Source organism: Podarcis tiliguerta (assembly GCF_965153285.1).
Source record: "Podarcis tiliguerta genome assembly, chromosome: 13".
Classification (NCBI taxonomy): Eukaryota; Metazoa; Chordata; class Lepidosauria; order Squamata; family Lacertidae; genus Podarcis; species Podarcis tiliguerta.
In genome coordinates, this window is record NC_139546.1 from 11,784,385 (window position 1) to 11,801,020 (window position 16,636).

Consider the following 16,636-nt stretch of genomic DNA (forward strand, 5'->3'; position numbering starts at 1 on the left):
GTAGGCTTTGCTCACTTCGCGGTGTCATGCAGGTGCCCCGTTCTGCCGAGGTGGCCAGTCGCTGAGCGTAGCATCGTTTTTCTGAGAATGGGCCACAGCTCGGCATTAGAGCACCTTCGTTGCCAGCAGAAGGTCCTGTGTTTTGTCTCTGCCATCTCCAGTTAAAAGTATCGGGCCACGAGTGCTGTAACCTTCTGACACTTCCCACATCTGATATGTCGTCTGCTTGCTGGTCCTGCTCTTGGGACTATGAGAGGAGGGAGGGAATATTTCCTAGCCTGTCTTATTGGGGACCCCTGCCTGTTTCAGGGATGGACTCGAACTGGTGGGTTCTAAAGCCAGATTTCCGACTCCCCACCGAAGAGGAGATCAGAGCGATGGTGTCTCCGGAGCAGTGCTGTGCCTATTACAGCATGATCTCTGCCGAGCAGCGCTTAAAGGTGAGCCTATGCTTTTTGTCAATTTCCCCAGTCCTTCTTGGTTGCTTGCTTTTGCGCTTTGCAAGGTATTTTGAGAACTGCAAGGCCATCTTCCTCCTGGCAGTCTCCACCAGTGGGAGAATCAGAAAGGCAAAGTACCATATTTTTCTGTTTGTAAGACTAGGTTTTTTTCTTTTAAAAACTATGCTAAAAAGTGGGGGTCGTCTTATACATGGATAGCGCATAGGGTTGACGTTTGATTGGTTGCTGCGTCAAGGTCTGGTGTTGATTGGGTGACGCTGTGGCAATTGGGCGGGCGATTGGCAGCTTCTGTCGGCAAGGGGACAGATGAGAGGCGGATTTTGCGCCGCATGCAGTCGAGCGATTTTTGGCACTCCCCCTAAAAAAAGCTCAACAACTCAGAGCCATCTCCCCCCATTTTCATAAATTTGAGTCCCCCAAAATAGTGGTGTCTTATTCATGGGGGTGTCTTATACACAGAAAAGTACAGTATATGTTGCAGAACCTGGTCCGTGGTGGTGTAGTGGGTAGAATGTCAGACTAGGACCTGGGAGACTGGGGTTTCAAATTCCCATCTCAGCCATGCAGCTCGTTAGGTGACCTTGGGCCCATCACTGCCTCTCAAGCTAATCTACCTCACAGGGCTGTTGTGAGCTCTTTGGAGAAAAAAAAGTGGGATATAATTTCAGTAAATAACCAACCCTTAAACACATCCTAAATAAAGAATAAATAAATTTCTTGTTAGCAAGTAGACTAGCCTAAGGGAGTAGATGATACCATGTCCTCAACTGTCCGCCCTGGAGTGTCATGGACTAACTGGAAGCAGAGGAGTGGTTGGTGAGCCCCCGCAAGGGAGCCCCCAGGGGAAGAAGGCTCTGAGCCAGGGGAATGGTGGTGGGGTGACAGTGAGTGATCAGGGAGCAGACTGAGAGGAGGAGGTGTTGGAATCTTGAAGAGGCAACCGAGTTTAGTGAGAAGAAGGTGGGGCAGAGAGCAGAGACAGAGGTTGGTGAAGAGGGGGTGGCAAGAGGCAAAGTAGAGGCAGGCCGCTGAAGAAGCCAGGGAGTCTTCCCCTCCTGCTTGCAACCAGCTCCTCTTCCCCCAGGTTTCCAAAACATGCAGATAAATGAAAAGAACAGAGCAGAAACTGGTTGCACGCAGAGGCAGTTTGGGAAAGACCCTGGACAGGGGTGGGAAGGCAGGGACTTTGAAGGCCTTGCAACTGCCTTATTGGATTAAGACCTGGGGCTCAGCTAGATTGGTAAAGAAAAAGCATTGCGTATGCAGCATAACACTGTGACACCAGATGGTGTTGTGGAGTCCCGCCTTTCCCTCCTGGATTTCCCTGTATGAGTTTACAACGTGTTTAACCAAATCACCTCTTTGACATGTCTGGATCCAGCCTTACTGGGAAGAGTTGCTGGGATCACTGCGCTGTTTTGGTTACTTTGAATGAAGAGTTAACTGCACCAAAAGGGTGGGTTTTTAAAATTGCTGGACCTACGCTTGACTCCAACTCCTGACATTCATCTGGCATATGGGGCTGTCCCACGTGACTCAGAAAATTGCTTCCTAACCCTCTCTTTCCTCAGGACGCAGGTTATGGAGAGAAATCCTTCTTTGCCCCAGAAGAAGAAAACGAGGAGGACTTCCAGATGAAGATAGATGATGAGGTACAACTGGCGGTATCCAGGGTGCAATAGGGGCCCGTGGGTGCTAGGCCACTGGGGAAGTGGTAAATGTTCTCAGGTGGAGATAATCTCTTCTCACGGCCTCGGCTGCCCAGGCCTGGAGTGACATGGCTTCCTCCCCTCTTCCTCTCAGGTCCGCACAGCTCCCTGGAACACCACACGGGCCTTCATTGCAGCCATGAAAGGGAAGTGTCTCTTGGAAGTGACGGGAGTGGCAGACCCGACGGGATGTGGAGAAGGCTTCTCCTACGTGAAGATCCCAAACAAGCCAACGCAGCAGAAAGTAAGTGGAAGGGCCAGGTTAGAAAAGTGTGGAGCAAGGGTCCATGGTTGTGAGGCAGGTGCTTAGAGCGTCCTCTTTCTGTTGCTTCCTTCTCTAATTTGCCGGCGAGGATGGGAGAAGAAGATGAGATTTCCTATTCTGCCCCCTGAGGTAGTTAGGGGTTAGATAAGGTTATGAGGGACGTGGGTGGCGCTGTGGGTTAAACCACAGAGGCTAGGACTTGCCGAACAGAAGGTCGGCGGTTCGAATCCCCACGACGGGGTGAGCTCCCGCTGCTCGGTCCCTGCTCCTGCCAACCTAGCAGTTCGAAAGCACGTCAAAAGTGCGAGTAGATAAATAGGTACCTCTCTGGCGGGAAGGTAAACAGCATTTCCAATAAAGCAAGATGAGCGCCGCAACCCCAGAGTCGTCCGCAACTGGACCTAATGGTCAGGGGTCCCTTTACCTTTATGGTTAAGGAGGTGGCTAGTTTCCATTGAAGGTGTCTGAGTTTCCATTGAAATTCCATTGAAATGAGGCTGCATTTTAATGTTTTAATGTTGTATTTTAATCTTACTTTTAAGTTGTATTTCAATCAATTCCTTTTTATATCGGTTGTTAGCTGCCCTGAGCCCGGTCTTGGCTGGGGAGGGTGGGGTATAAATAAAAATTATTATTATTATTATTATTAGTATTATTATTTATTAGGCCTGAAGCATGTTTCGTTCCCCAAGCTCTTTGCCCAGGCCTGGGAAGTGGGAGGGTAACTGGATGGGACTCTGACAGGAAGAATCCTGCTCTCCTTCTCCTTCAAGCAGGATGACAAGGAGCCCCAGCCGGTGAAGAAGACGGTGACCGGGACGGACGCGGACCTGCGGCGCCTGTCGCTCAAAAACGCCAAGCAGCTTCTGCGCAAGTTTGGCGTTCCCGAGGAGGAGGTGAGTAGGCGCTGTCTCAGGCTTGTGCCCGGAGCCTCCGCTCGGCGGCCTCTTGCACTCAGCCAATCTCTCTCTGCAGATCAAGAAGCTCTCCCGCTGGGAGGTGATTGACGTCGTGCGCACCATGTCCACGGAGCAGGCTCGCTCGGGTGAAACCCCCATGAGCAAATTTGCCCGCGGGTCTCGCTTCTCCGTGGCGGAGCACCAGGAGAGGTACAAGGAGGAGTGCCAGCGCATCTTTGACCTGCAGAACAAGTGAGTTTCTTTGGGCAGGTGACCTTTTCTGCCATTCTTCTCCCACCCATCCTTCTACCAGTCGGCGTTGTTAGTTCTGAGATAGATGGACCAGTGTCCTGACTATGAACCAGAAGAACCTTTATTTGCACCAGCCACTAGCCACAGCAATAAAATAAAATGTACTGAAGACAGAGGTAAAAACTTAACTATGCAAAATACATTTTGGAGGTTTACATCAATAATCCAATAATAGATCTTATTCTAATTGCATCAATTACATCAATAATACACTAATACAGTGGTGTGCCTCGCAAGACGAAATTAATTCGTTCCGCGAGTTTTTTCGTCTTGTGAATTTTTCGTCTTGCAAAGCACGGTTTCCCATAGGAAATGCATTGACGGTTTCCCATAGGAATGCATTGACGGTTTTAAGAAAAAGGCGCAAGACGTTTTCGTCTTGCGAAGCAAGCCCATAGGGAAATTCGTCTTGCGAAGCAACTCAAAAAACAAAAAACCCTTTCGTCTTGCGAGTTTTTCGTCTTGCGAGGCATTCGTCTTGCGAGGTACCACTGTAGATCTTATTCTAATTGCCGCCGCTAAAAACCTTTCAGTTTTTGCTGACGCCTGATCCATCATCGTTATCATCATCATTTTATTTGTATGCCAGCTTTCCACAGTTAAAAACAGTGCTCAAGGCGGCTTACAACATGAGAAGATTTACTTAATTACAAAGTCATAAACAATAAATAAACCACATAAAGAAATACACAACCAAATGGAAAACAATTTCCACATGAATAAAAATCTAAAACTAAATACAGCATTAATATCAGTTTAAAACGACGTAGGTAAAAAATAACAGCAATTTAAAAACAAAAAAACAAAAACGGAGCCCTCTCTGTCCAGCAACAGCAGCAGCAGTCCTTTATGGAGCCCGTCAGGCCCTGCCCTAGGCCAGGTGGTGAGTGGCAGGACTGGGGTCCTCAGGCCCTGAGCAGGGGAGTCCTCTCTTGGTCTGCTAAAAGAAAGGACCCAGTAGTAATGGTCAAGTGATCTGGCATGGAGGGGTGATAACCCCACTCCTCAAATCTTTATAAAGTGTCCAGACCAGAAGCACATGAGCCACTGACTCAATACTGCCATGTCCACATGGATATAACTGTTTTTCCAGTGGAATTTTTTGAAATCGACCCTCAAGTGCAGCCGAAGGCAGTATATTCATTCTTGCAAAAGTGAAGGTGTGTCTGTAATTTGGAATTGTTAAATTTTGCAAATAGGGTGCCAAAGTGCCTGTCCTGGCTATGCTTTAGGCAGCTTTTGGTGTCCCAGTGTGTGTAGGAGAGTCGCCAGGGCTCTGGGGTTGTGACTCCTTGAAATGCGATGTTTGTGCTTCCGCCCTCCTGTTTGCGGCCCAGCGCCTGACATGCTACAAACCCAAAGAGGTTGACCCCGGTGGTGGTTTTCTGCTTCAGGGTCCTAGAGTCTACGGAGATCTTATCCACAGACACCGACAGCAGCTCTGCGGAGGACAGCGACTTTGAGGAGATGGGGAAGAACATTGAGAACATGCTCCAGAACAAGAAGACCAGCTCCCAGCTGTCGCGGGAGAGGGAGGAGCAGGAGCGGAAGGAGCTTCAGAGGATGCTGATGGGGGAGGACAGCATCAACGAGAAGGAGAGGGGCAAGAAAGACAGGAAGGACAAGAAAGGGCTCTGTGAGTGCCTGGCAGGGGCAGGAAGGTCCCCAGATAGGGAGCAGCTCTGGGATCCAGCTATAGTCTTGATGCAGCAGCAGCTGTGGCATTCCTGGTGTTCTTGGACTCCAACTCCCAGCATCCTTTGCCAGTATGGCCCAACGGTCAGGGATGATGGGAGTTGTGGTCCAGATATAAAGTAAAGGTAGACCCCTGACAGTTATGTCCAGTCGCGGACGACTCTGGGGTTGCGGTGCTCATCTCGCTTTACTGGCTGAGGAAGCCGACGTTTGTCCGCAGACAGTTTTTCCAGGTCATGTGGCCAGCATGACTAAGCTGCTTCTGCCGAAACCAGAGCAGCGCACGGAAACGCTGTTTACCTTCCCACCGGAGCGGTACCTATTTATCTACTTTGCACTTTGACGTGCTTTTGAACTGCTAGGTTGGCAGGAGCAGGGACCGAGCAACGGGAGCTCACCCCGTCGCAGGGATTCAAACCGCCGACCTTCCGATCGGCAAGCCCTAGGTTCAGTGGTTTAGACCACAGCGCCACCCATGTCCAGATATAACTATAGCTAGATATAGCGGTACCTCGGGTTAAGTACTTAATTTGTTCCGGAGGTCCGTTCTTAACCTGAAACTGTTCTTAACCTGGAGCACCACTTTAGCTAATGGTGCCTCCTGCTGCCGCTGCGCTGCCGGAGCACGATTTCTGTTCTCATCCTGAAGCAAAGTTCTTAACCCGAGGTACTATTTCTGGGTTAGCGGAGTCTGTAACCTGAAGCGTATGTAACCCGAGATACCACTGTATAGTGCTCTCTCTCTCTTTCTCTTTTGTGCATGTGTGTTTACACAGAGAAAGTAAACAAATGCCACATAACACTGGGATAGTCCAGAGGGCTTCTTCAGATGGTGGGCAGTGTATAAGGAACATAGCATTTAGGTCTTTGGGCATTTAAGGCTTATAGAGAAAGGGAACTTGGACAGTGGGGATAAGAGCTTGCTGAAGGTGCTCTCCTAGGGTGCACATTGCTTAAAAGGTGCATGGTTTAATGGGGGGGGTGGCGGTTCCTGTGTGCTCTCTGCTGGACGTCCAGTCCCGAGGTCTGCCTTTGCCCCTTCCCATTGGATACTGGAGACACTAGGCATTTCGGTTTCCGCATGGAGAGCTCACCACCTTGGCTTGTCCCCTTGGCAATGCAGCCCGTGTTTTTCCTTGCAGCCTCCACCCCTGGCAGCCTGGGAGGGTCTCACAAAGATGACGACACGGCTTCTGTGACCAGCCTGAACTCCTCCGCCACGGGCCGCCGCTTGAAAATCTACCGCACTTTCCGCGACGAGGACGGGAAAGAGTATGTGAGGTGCGAGACGGTCCGCAAGCCCGCAGTCATCGATGCCTACAGCAGGATACGGACAACCAAGGATGACGAGTTCATGTAAGGGCATTCCAGAGATGCTGCTTTCCTCTTGGGAGTGTCATGCTGGTAGGGTGGGAATCTCCTTGCTAAAGGAGAGCGGCGAGAGGCCAGAAAACGTGCAGTTTGTTTATATTTGTTCCTTAAAAAAATAAAGTTGCATCCTGCCTTCGTGTCTTTTTCTACTTGGAAAAAAATACACACGGGCAGGATATAGCAAATAAGAAAATATGGAACCAGCACAAGGAGTCAGGCAGAGTGAATCAAATCATGCAGCAGCCAACGTTGTATTCCAGAGGCGAGGAACCTGTGGCCCCATCAGATGTTGTTGGACTCTAAATCCCATCAGCCGTAGCTGGCATAGCCAGTGGTCAAGGATGATGGGAGCTGTAGTCCAGCAACATCTGAAAAGCCCATATGCCGAGTTTTTGTTTATCTGTGTGCTTTAATGCTTAGTGGCCGGCCCTACCGTTAGGCCAGGGAAACCTGTGGTCATCTGGAAGCTGCTGGCTATACACAGCTCCCATCAGGGCTTGCCAGCAGAGCCAATTGTCTGGATGATGGGAGTTTGAGTCCCGCAACATCAAAGTGCCTCGCCTTTGTGTTTCCAGCCGGAAGTTTGCCCTCTTTGACGAGCAGCACCGGGAGGAGATGCGGAAAGAGAGGCGCCGGATCCAGGAGCAGCTGCGGCGGCTCAAACGAAACCAAGAGAAGGAGAAGCTGAAGGGTCCTCCTGAGAAGAAGCCCAAGAAGATGAAGGAGCGGACGGACCTTAAGGTAAGCTGTCTCTCTTGAAAACTTTGGCTGCCTTTGGCTCCTTTTCTTGTGGTCTTTAAATTTTAAAGTAATAGTCCAGCTGTTGTGTTTCTGGAGGAAAAATAAGCAAGCATCTCAGAAACCAGATTGCGGACCTTAGCAGGTGGTGCTATCCTGTTCTTGTCTCCTCCTCCAAGTCTGGTAGAAGCAGCATAAATTCTGCAAGGAAGGAAATGTGTAACCCAGTTTTATTCAGCCATTGTTGAGAGACTTTGCTGAATTTAGATTGCATAGCTGCAGAATCAATTTTTTTTTATAAAAAATAATCCCAGAGTGGTAGCCATGCAATATTAGAGGCCTGTAGCACCTTAAAGACTAACACATTTTATTAAGGCATAAAATTTTGTGGGCTCAAACCCCCTATGTCAAAAGCATTAGGTGAAAGTTGGCAGTAAGAAAGCAGTAATTTTAATAAGTTTCAACTCTAGTTTATCACAGACTAGTTTATTTGCATCTCCTTACCATTCGGCTCCCACCTTAAAAGTCTCTCCTTTATCTACCTTCCAGCTAAGAACTCCATGCCACTGACAGGGTGATCTTGAATCCACAAAAGATGACAGCATAATAAATTTGTTAGTCTTTAAGTGTGCCGCAGGACTCTTTAATTTTTTTAGCTACATGGCTACCTATCTGGGATTTCCTCCCCCTAAATCTGGATTCTGCAGCTATGCAACTTAGTATGTACACAATTTAGCTTTAAGCTGCTTCTGTGTTGCTGGTGGTGCAGTTGATGAAAGCCTTGCCTGTGTCCCTTGAGAAATCCCCCCCCCCTTTTTTTTTGCTTCTGGAGCCAAGCCTTCACCCCTTTGCTTTTGCTTGCAGTTAAAGTGTGGCGCTTGCGGTGCCATTGGCCACATGCGGACCAACAAATTCTGCCCCCTCTACTACCAAACCAACGCTCCGCCCTCCAACCCCGTTGCCATGACGGAGGAGCAGGAGGAGGAGCTGGAGAAGACCGTCATCCCCAATGATAACGAGGAGCTGATCAAAGTGGAGGGGACCAAGATCGTCTTGGGGAAGCAGCTCATTGAGAGGTGAGAGGCGCTTGGCATCATCTCACAGATAGGGGAGTCTGCCGGATCAGGGTCATGGCCCATCTAGTCCAGCATCCTAATCTCACAGTGGGGACCCAAAAGTCTGTGGGAAGCCCCCAAGCGCAAGAGCACTTCTCTCCTCCTCTGATCTTTAGCAACTAGCATTCAGAAGCATAGGGGACGCGGGTGGCAGTGTGGGTTAAACCACAGAGCCTAGGGCTTGCCGATCAGAAGGTCGGCGGTTCGAATCCCCGCGACGGGGTGAGCTCCCGTGGCTCGGTCCCTGCTCCTGCCAACCTAGCAGTTCGAAAGCACATCAAAGTACAAGTAGATAAATAGGTACTGCTCTGGTGGGAAGGTAAACGGCGTTTCCGTGTGCCACTCTGGTTCGCCAGAAGCGGCTTAGTCATGCTGGCCACATGACTTGGAAGCTGTACGCCGGCTCCCTCGGCCAATAAAGCGAGATAAGCCCCAGAGTCGGCCACGACTGGACCTAATGGTCAGGGATCCCTTTACCTTACCTTTTATTCAGAAGCATTACTGGTCATATCCATTGTGGTTTGTAGCCATTGACAGAGCACCACCGTCATACGGTCTCCCGTGGGAGCAAGTTCCATACTTTAACTATGCGTTGCAGGAATAAATGCCAAATCCTCCACCATTCAGCTTCATTGAATGGCCACAATTTCTACTGTTACCAGAGAGGAACAAAAACTTTTCCCTATGCCAGTGGTTTTTAACCTTTTTGAGTCCACATCTCCCTTGACCAATCGCATTCTTTCTGCGGCTCCCCTGCGGAAGCCACTTACCCTGGGGTTCCTTTGCAGTAAGTGGGGATTTCTTGTTCTGCTTCTGCCCTGCTCCTTTCTGGCACCCTTTTGGGCACACAGGTAACCGCCCTAAGTAGAATAACATGGTTGTGTCCTGTGTTCATCATAATCCAGAGCAGACCCAAAGAATGAATATGCCTAACTTAGGCTTGTTAATTTTAGTGGATCGGCTCCAAGTAGTACTTAGTCGGAAGAGGTCTTTTAGATCATCCAGCTCAGGCATAGGCAAACTCAGCCCTCCAGATGTTTTGGGACTACAATTCCCATCATTCCTGACCACGGGTCCTGTTAGCTAGGGATCATGGGAGTTGTAGGCCAAAAACACCGGGAGGGTCGAGTTGGCCTATGCCTGATCGAGCTCAAGCATTTTGCTCAGCAATGAATCCGTAAACGGTAAAACCATGAAATGGTGTGACCCGCCAGTCAGGAGCGTTGCAGAAAAGAAATGCCGATGCCCAAAGATCATCAGCGAAGATGCCTCATGGGTCTCTTTGGCAAGGCTGTTCCCAAAAAGAGAAGGCCATTGGATTATTGAAGAGATGGCTCACATACCACCGATTGCACAGGGTGCAAGGCAGTTAAACAGCAAGGTTAAGTAAAAAGAGTCCAAAACACCCATAAAATAACATACCGTATTTTTCGCTCTATAGGACGCACTTCCCCTCCAAAAATGAAGGGGAAATGTGTGTGCGTCTTATGGAGCGAATGCAGGCTCCTTGGCTTCAGCGAAAGCAACGCGAATCCTCCAAAGGGTAGAGGGAGCGCTCCCTCCGTGCTCCGGAGGCTACGCGTTGCTTTCGCTGAAGCCTGGAGAGCGAGAGGGGTCGATGCACACCAACCCCTCTTGCTCTCCAGGCTTCAGGGATAGCTGCCTGAAGCCTTTGGAGCGCAGCGGGACCTCGCGCTGCGCTCCAAAGGCTTTGGGCGTTAGCTGCGCAAAGCCTCTGCAGGGCAGCGGGGTGAAGGCACCCCACTGCCCTGCGGAGGCTTGAAAGGCTGTCCTCGAAGCCAGAACAGGGAGATGGAGCGCTGTGCAGCCCTCCATCTCGCTGTTCTAGCTTGGGGATGGCTGCACAAAGCCTTCGCAGGGCAGCGGGGTGAAAGCACCCAGCTGCCCTGCAGAGGCTTGAAAGGCTGTCCGCGAAGCTCCAACACTGATTTGATTAAGAATATTTTTTACTTGTTTTCCTCCTCTAAAAACTAGGTGCGTCCTTTGCTCGGGTGCGTCCTATAGAGCGAAAAATACGGTAATCCTTTAAAAATAACCACGCAACTGCTCATAGCAAGTCACTAAATGTCAATTACTAAGAGCAGCAGGAGCAGCAACTGACTGACGCACAAGGTAGAATTGGTAGCACCTTAAGGATACAGCAGGCTGCTTTGTGAGCTGACCCGTGGTGGGATTACAGGTCTTCAATTTACAGCTCCTTTGACCCCAGACTAGACCCACTGAAAGAGTAAACGGGCTTCTTGCTGTGCTCTTTGTGGTTGACTCAGTCCCTCCCAGAGTGGCGGCTAGACGCACCAAAGGAAATGGGGGTGCAGGCTATAGCTCACGCCTCTCCCCTCTCTCCCTGCAGCGCGGATGAAGTTCGCAGGAAGTCTTTAGTGCTGAAGTTCCCGAAACAGCAGCTCCCACCGAAGAAGAAACGGCGCGTCGGGACCACAGTTCATTGCGACTACTTGAACGTGAGCCCTTCCCTGACTTTCAAGCTCCTTCCCTCTGCCCACGGTCTACCTGGGAGATGGTTGCAGGGACAAGGACTTGCTTCAAGCCTCGGTCAGAGGGCCAGTAGGCTGCAAGCTGGCCACAGCTAGGGGGCAATCCCTCCCCTAAAAAGCAGAATGCTTGGCAATGCTCTTTGTCAAGATCTTTGTGCAAACCTTGGAAGGATCTTTTAACGCATCGCTTCTGTCTCTTTCAGCGGCCTCACAAATCCATCCACCGGCGTCGCACCGACCCCATGGTGACCCTGTCCTCTATCCTGGAAAGCATTATCAATGAGATGCGAGATCTTCCCAATGTAAGACCTCTTCCCCTGCGGGGTTTGGTTTTGGCCTCTTCTGGTTGAATGTTGCGTGCAGAGGCTCTTTGCTTCCCAGGTATCGGGAGGACCAGCTCCTTGGTTGGATGGGAACAACAGAAAACCTGATTTATGAGATTTTTTGTACAGGGTTTTGTAGGAGATTTTCTATAGGGTGTCCAAACTGCCCTTTGTCCAAAGATTGCAGGGTGGTTCACAATGTGAAAGTAGAAAATGAGAACACAAAATACGTAAGAAAAACAAGGTGATTTTCACCTCGAAGGTGAAATGTGTAAAACAAAGCTGTCAACATTTCCCTTTTTTAAAGGAAAATTCCCTTATTCCGAATAGGATTCCTCACAAGAAAAGGGAAAGGTTGACAGCTATGGTGTAAAACGTTTCTCATAGGGAGGATGCCTGCTTGGAATGGCTCTGGTAGCCTTTTGGGGCAGGCGGGCTGTTTTCTGCCCTCTGCCTGGCAAGCAATGCTTTTAATGGGTTTTTAATGCTTTTATGTTGCTGTACGCAGCCCTGATACCTTAAGGGTGTGCAAAGATGCAAAAGGGAAGCTCACCTTCCTTTCGGGTTTTCCTCTGCTTCTCCCAGACATATCCCTTCCACCAGCCTGTTAACGGGAAGGTCGTCAAGGATTATTACAAGATCATCACGAAGCCAATGGACCTGCAGACCCTGCGAGAAAACGTCCGCAAACGCCTTTACCCATCCCGCGAAGAATTCCGGGAGCAGGTGGAGCTGATCGTGAAGAACAGTGCCACATACAATGGTGATGGTTAATTAGTTCTCTTCTCCTGAGCTCCTTGCATGAAGTGTCCCATCCTTAAAACACTAGTCGTGGCAACTGGGGCAGTGACCTGATGCTCTTCCTGAGGAGGCAAAGGGTGGCTTTTAACTATTCATTTGTAAGGCTGCCTGGTACCAAGGAAATTCCTTCTGGTGTGCACCTGCTTTACGTTGCAACCCATTTTATGCTTTAAAGTACAGTGGTGCCTCGCAAGACGAAAAGAATCCGTTCCGTGAGTCTCTTCGTCTAGCGGTTTTTTCGTCTTCCGAAGCAACCCCATTAGCGGATTAGCGCTATTAGCGGTTTAGCGGCTATTAGCAGCTATTAAAGGCTTAAGGGATTAGCGGATTAGCTGCTAAAAGGCTATTAGTGCCTTAGAAAAAGGGGGTGGGGAGTGAAAAAAAATCGCAGGAACTCGCAAGACATTTTCATCTTGCGAAGCAAGCCCATAGGAAATTCGTTTTGCGAAGCACCTCCAAAACGGAAAACCCTTTCGTCTAGCGGGTTTTCCGTCTTGCGAGGCATTCGTCTTGCGGGGCACCACTGTACCGTATTTTTCTCTCTATAAGACGCACTTTTCCCCTCCAAAAATTAAGGGGAAATGTGTGTGCATCCTATAGAGCGAATGCAGGCTGCGCGGCTAAGCCCAAAGCCAGAACAGGGAGACAGAGTGCTGCGCAGCACTCCGTCTCACTGTTCTAGCTTGGGGTTAGCTGCGCAAAGCCTCCGCAGGGCAGCGGGGTGAAGGCACAAACTGCTGCCCTGCGGAGGCTACAAAGGCTGTCCCCGAAGCCAGAACAGCGAGATGGAGTGCTGTGTTTCGCTGTTCTAGCTTGGGGATGGCTGTGCAAAGCCTCTGCAGGGCAGCGGGGTGCCTTCACCCTGCTACCCCACCACCAGCCCCACAAGCTCGGGGGGCAGTGGCAAGGCTGCGCGCAGCCTTTGCGCTGTTCCCCGACCTGCTCTTTGGGGGTGGCGGTGGGGGAAGCGCTGCCAGCCCCAAAGAGCAGGTTGAAAGGAACCTGAAGCCTCCAGAGCCCAGCGGGAACTCCCGCCACGCTCCAGAGGCTTTGGGTTGCCTTCACTGAAGCCTGGAGAGCAAGAGGGGTCAGTGCGCACCGACCCCTCTCACTCTCCAGGCTTCCAAGGTAGCCGCCTGAAGCCTCCAGAGCGCAGCGGTAACTCCCGCTGCGCTCAGGAGGCTTTGGGTGAATGCACCTTGTTTTAGAGGGGGAGAACAAGAATTCCCCCCCCCCCCCGTTCTCCCCCTCCTATGGTCCGGTGCGTCCTGCAGAGTGAAAAATATGGTATTTGTCCTATCTTCATTAGGTGTCCAGCTGTTTCCTTGACCGACAGCCTTACATATTTGTAGCTTGCCAGCATATTTCCTTCCTGCAGTTTCCTGGTTTTCCTCTTCTCTCGGTGTGGCTGATTTCCTTTCCTCTCCTTGTCCGATTTATCAGCAGGATCGGCACCTATGTTGCCTCGGGTGATTTTCAGTTAGAACTGAACCTAGTCCTTCTGGACTACTTAGGAAGAGCTGTGATACCCCCTCCTTTTATTTTATTTTTATTATTTTCTTTTTATTATTATTATTATTATTATTATTATTATTATTATTATTATTATTTCTCTGGTTCTGTGATCTCCCAGCAGCTTGCTTTGCCTGTTGCTTCTCAGTCTCCCTCCCACCAAAGGGCAGCCTTTGCCAATCTGATGCCCTCCCAGATCTTTTGGACTACAACTCCCATCAGTCCCAGACCTTACTGGCTGGGGCTGATGGGAGTTGCAGTTCCAAAACAGCTGGGGAGGGGGATACCAGCTGGTTGCAAAAGGGGAGAGTCTGCTCCCTGAGACTCTTGATGAGTCTGAGTTAGCTCTCAGTGCCACTGGGAGATGCGACTAACCTAATCTTAAACCTGTGATTCTCCTTTCAACCTAGCAAGGCTCTCAAGGCAGCTCGCAACAGCGGCACCCCACAATAAATGTTTCTTTTGTGTGTGTAATAAACAAAAATCTGCCCTTACTCCCTTATCGGGGACACAAGAGCCCTTATAGAGTCCTTTGCAGGTTCTCCATCTGTCAGAGAAAATAAGAGGCCAACCAGAGAATATTGAGATGCAAAGCAGCTTGTAAGCCTGATCTTTATTGAACTGTTGCAACAGGGTGCTCCCCTCACATTCAGGAGAAGGAGGAGGACCCACAACCAAGGTGTGCCTGCCCTTATATAGACATTTTAATTTCCCTGCCCTGGAGCTCAAGACCACCCCTCTATACAACATACATACATCACAGAAGGGGGGTAACCCAAGACCACCCCCCACAAACATCATACCTACATCACAGAAAAGGTGGTCTACAACAGAAATTTGAATGTTGTTGTTTTTCCTGTCTTGCCAGGTTATCAGATAATGCCTTATCTGATTGCCTTTCCTGGTAGTCTGGCCATTCCTTTGAGATGGTGATTTCCCAATTCCTGAGACAATGGGAAGGCTCCCCCAGCCCCTCCCTCCTTGCAGAGAAAACATTTGGTCGGTTTGGGAGTCAAAATGGTTTCAGGGCGGTCTTCCTGTGCTGCTCCAGACATGTGGTCCACACATTTATGTATGCTTTTGGTTGGTACATTTATGAACATTTATTATATATATATACACAAGACCTTAAATTTTCTATTTCATGTGTTTGCAGGCCCAAAGCACTCTTTGACCCAGATCTCTCAGTCGATGCTGGACCTCTGTGACCAAAAATTAAAAGAGGCAAGTCAGGGTGTGGAGGGAGGGAGAGATTGCTTGTGGCTTTGTGACCAACACAGGACTGCTCACAGTGAAAGCCACTCTCCAGGGGGAGACATTTCCGGTTCTACCTGGAAATGACAAGGATTGAACTCTGCCAGTGAGCTGTGGTCCTTTCTAGTGTACAGCCGAATTTTTTTTGGGGTGTGTGTGTGTTATAAAGGAGTTGCTGTGAATCTGTGCGCATTTCTGTACTTTTGTGCCCCTTTCAGAAGGAAGACAAACTGGCTCGTTTGGAAAAGGCAATTAACCCCCTACTGGATGATGACGACCAAGTGGCCTTCTCCTTCATTCTGGACAACATTGTCACCCAGAAGATGATGGCTGTTCCTGATGTAGGTCTGCCCCTGGCATATTGTGGTGGTCCCCTTCTGTGGTTTCCAGCAAAATGGCATTCGGAAGCATTGGTGCCTCCAGCTCTGGAAGGCAGAGCATAGCCATCCTGGCTAGCAGCCATATATAGCCCTCTCCCCTGTGAATTTGTCTAAAGGTAAAGGTACCCCTGCCCGTACAGGCCAGTCGTGTCCGACTCTAGGGTTGTGCGCCCATCTCACTTAAGAGGCTGGGAGCCAGCGCTGTCCGGAGACACTTCCGGGTCAAAGCTGCTCTGGCGATCCGGCACCAGCGCAGCACACGGAAACGCCGTTTACCTTCCCACTATAAAGCGGTACCTATTTATCTACTTGCACGTAAGGGTGCTTTCGAACTGCTAGGTGGGCAGGAGCTGGGACCGAAAGACGGGAGCTCACCCCGCCGCGGGGATTCGAACCGCCGACCATGCGATCGGCAAGCCCTAGGCGCTGAGGTTTTACCCACAGTGCCACCTGCATCTAATTCTGAATTTGTCTAATTCTTCTTAAAAGCCTGGTGGCCATCTCTGCCTCTTGTGGGAGCAAGTTCCAGTTTAACTACATGCTTCCCGTAGAAGTACTTTATCCAACGGCGTTTCCATGCGCTCTGTTTTCTGCAACGGTGTCCTGTTGTGCCAGAAGCGGTTTAGTCCTGACCCAGAAAGCTGTCTGTGGACAAAATGCCAGCTGCCTCGGCCTGAAAGCGAGATGAGCTCTGCAACCCCATAGTCGCCTTTGACTGGACTTAACCGTCCAGGAGTCCTTTACCTTTTGCCTTTTCTTCCAACCTTCAGCTTCACTCAATGCCCTTGAATTCTAGAGCTGTGAGAGAGGGAGAAAGCCCTTTTTCTATCCACATTTCTGCACGCCGTGGAAAATTTCATTTCCTTTTATATATATAAAATTTTCTATCACGCCACCTCTTGCTTGCCTTTTTCTCTAAGCCAAAAAGTCTGGAGTATTCTTATCCCTGTATTTGCTTGGGTTTGGCTAAAATGGTGTAGCAGACTGCAAGCAAACCACCAGAGGGTTTGGGATTTGCTGGCAGGTGCAGAAAATGGAACGATTCTTTTAGGTTCAGCTAGGTGTTCTGCAAAAGCCTTCCAGTGTCTCTTGAAGATTCATGAAGCCCACAGCTTGTGCCCATTTAACTTCTGTGCATTCAGCTGTATGCGCTTGGCAATTAAAAAACACACCCATAAAATAAAAGGGGGTGGGGATGCAGAGAAAAAAGCTTGGGTAGTCCTACCCACCATTGCATCCAGTGTGTGATTTTGGCTTTGGGCGTGATTCCTGTAACACAGATCCCGCG

General features: G+C 49.8%; 1 protein-coding gene across 7 annotated transcripts in view; it reads left to right on the forward strand.

Moving 5' to 3' along the window:
* LOC310661421 (transcription initiation factor TFIID subunit 1-like) overlaps positions 1 to 16,636 on the forward strand; it is a 46,897-nt gene that overhangs the window by 20,442 nt on the left and 9,819 nt on the right. For 4 of the 7 annotated variants that reach the window (XM_083407365.1, XM_083407369.1, XM_083407366.1 and 1 more), the window contains exons 18-31: positions 310 to 440; positions 2,033 to 2,113; positions 2,265 to 2,414; positions 3,209 to 3,331; positions 3,411 to 3,586; positions 5,041 to 5,282; positions 6,484 to 6,697; positions 7,288 to 7,453; positions 8,315 to 8,526; positions 10,937 to 11,045; positions 11,282 to 11,380; positions 11,987 to 12,164; positions 14,871 to 14,938; positions 15,187 to 15,309. In XM_083407365.1, coding sequence (XP_083263491.1) covers positions 310 to 440; positions 2,033 to 2,113; positions 2,265 to 2,414; positions 3,209 to 3,331; positions 3,411 to 3,586; positions 5,041 to 5,282; positions 6,484 to 6,697; positions 7,288 to 7,453; positions 8,315 to 8,526; positions 10,937 to 11,045; positions 11,282 to 11,380; positions 11,987 to 12,164; positions 14,871 to 14,938; positions 15,187 to 15,309 — 2,072 coding nt within the window. The remainder of the gene's footprint in view (positions 1 to 309; positions 441 to 2,032; positions 2,114 to 2,264; positions 2,415 to 3,208; positions 3,332 to 3,410; positions 3,587 to 5,040; positions 5,283 to 6,483; positions 6,698 to 7,287; positions 7,454 to 8,314; positions 8,527 to 10,936; positions 11,046 to 11,281; positions 11,381 to 11,986; positions 12,165 to 14,870; positions 14,939 to 15,186; positions 15,310 to 16,636) is intronic. The other 3 variants (XM_083407367.1, XM_083407368.1, XM_083407371.1) reach the window with 1 other exon arrangement.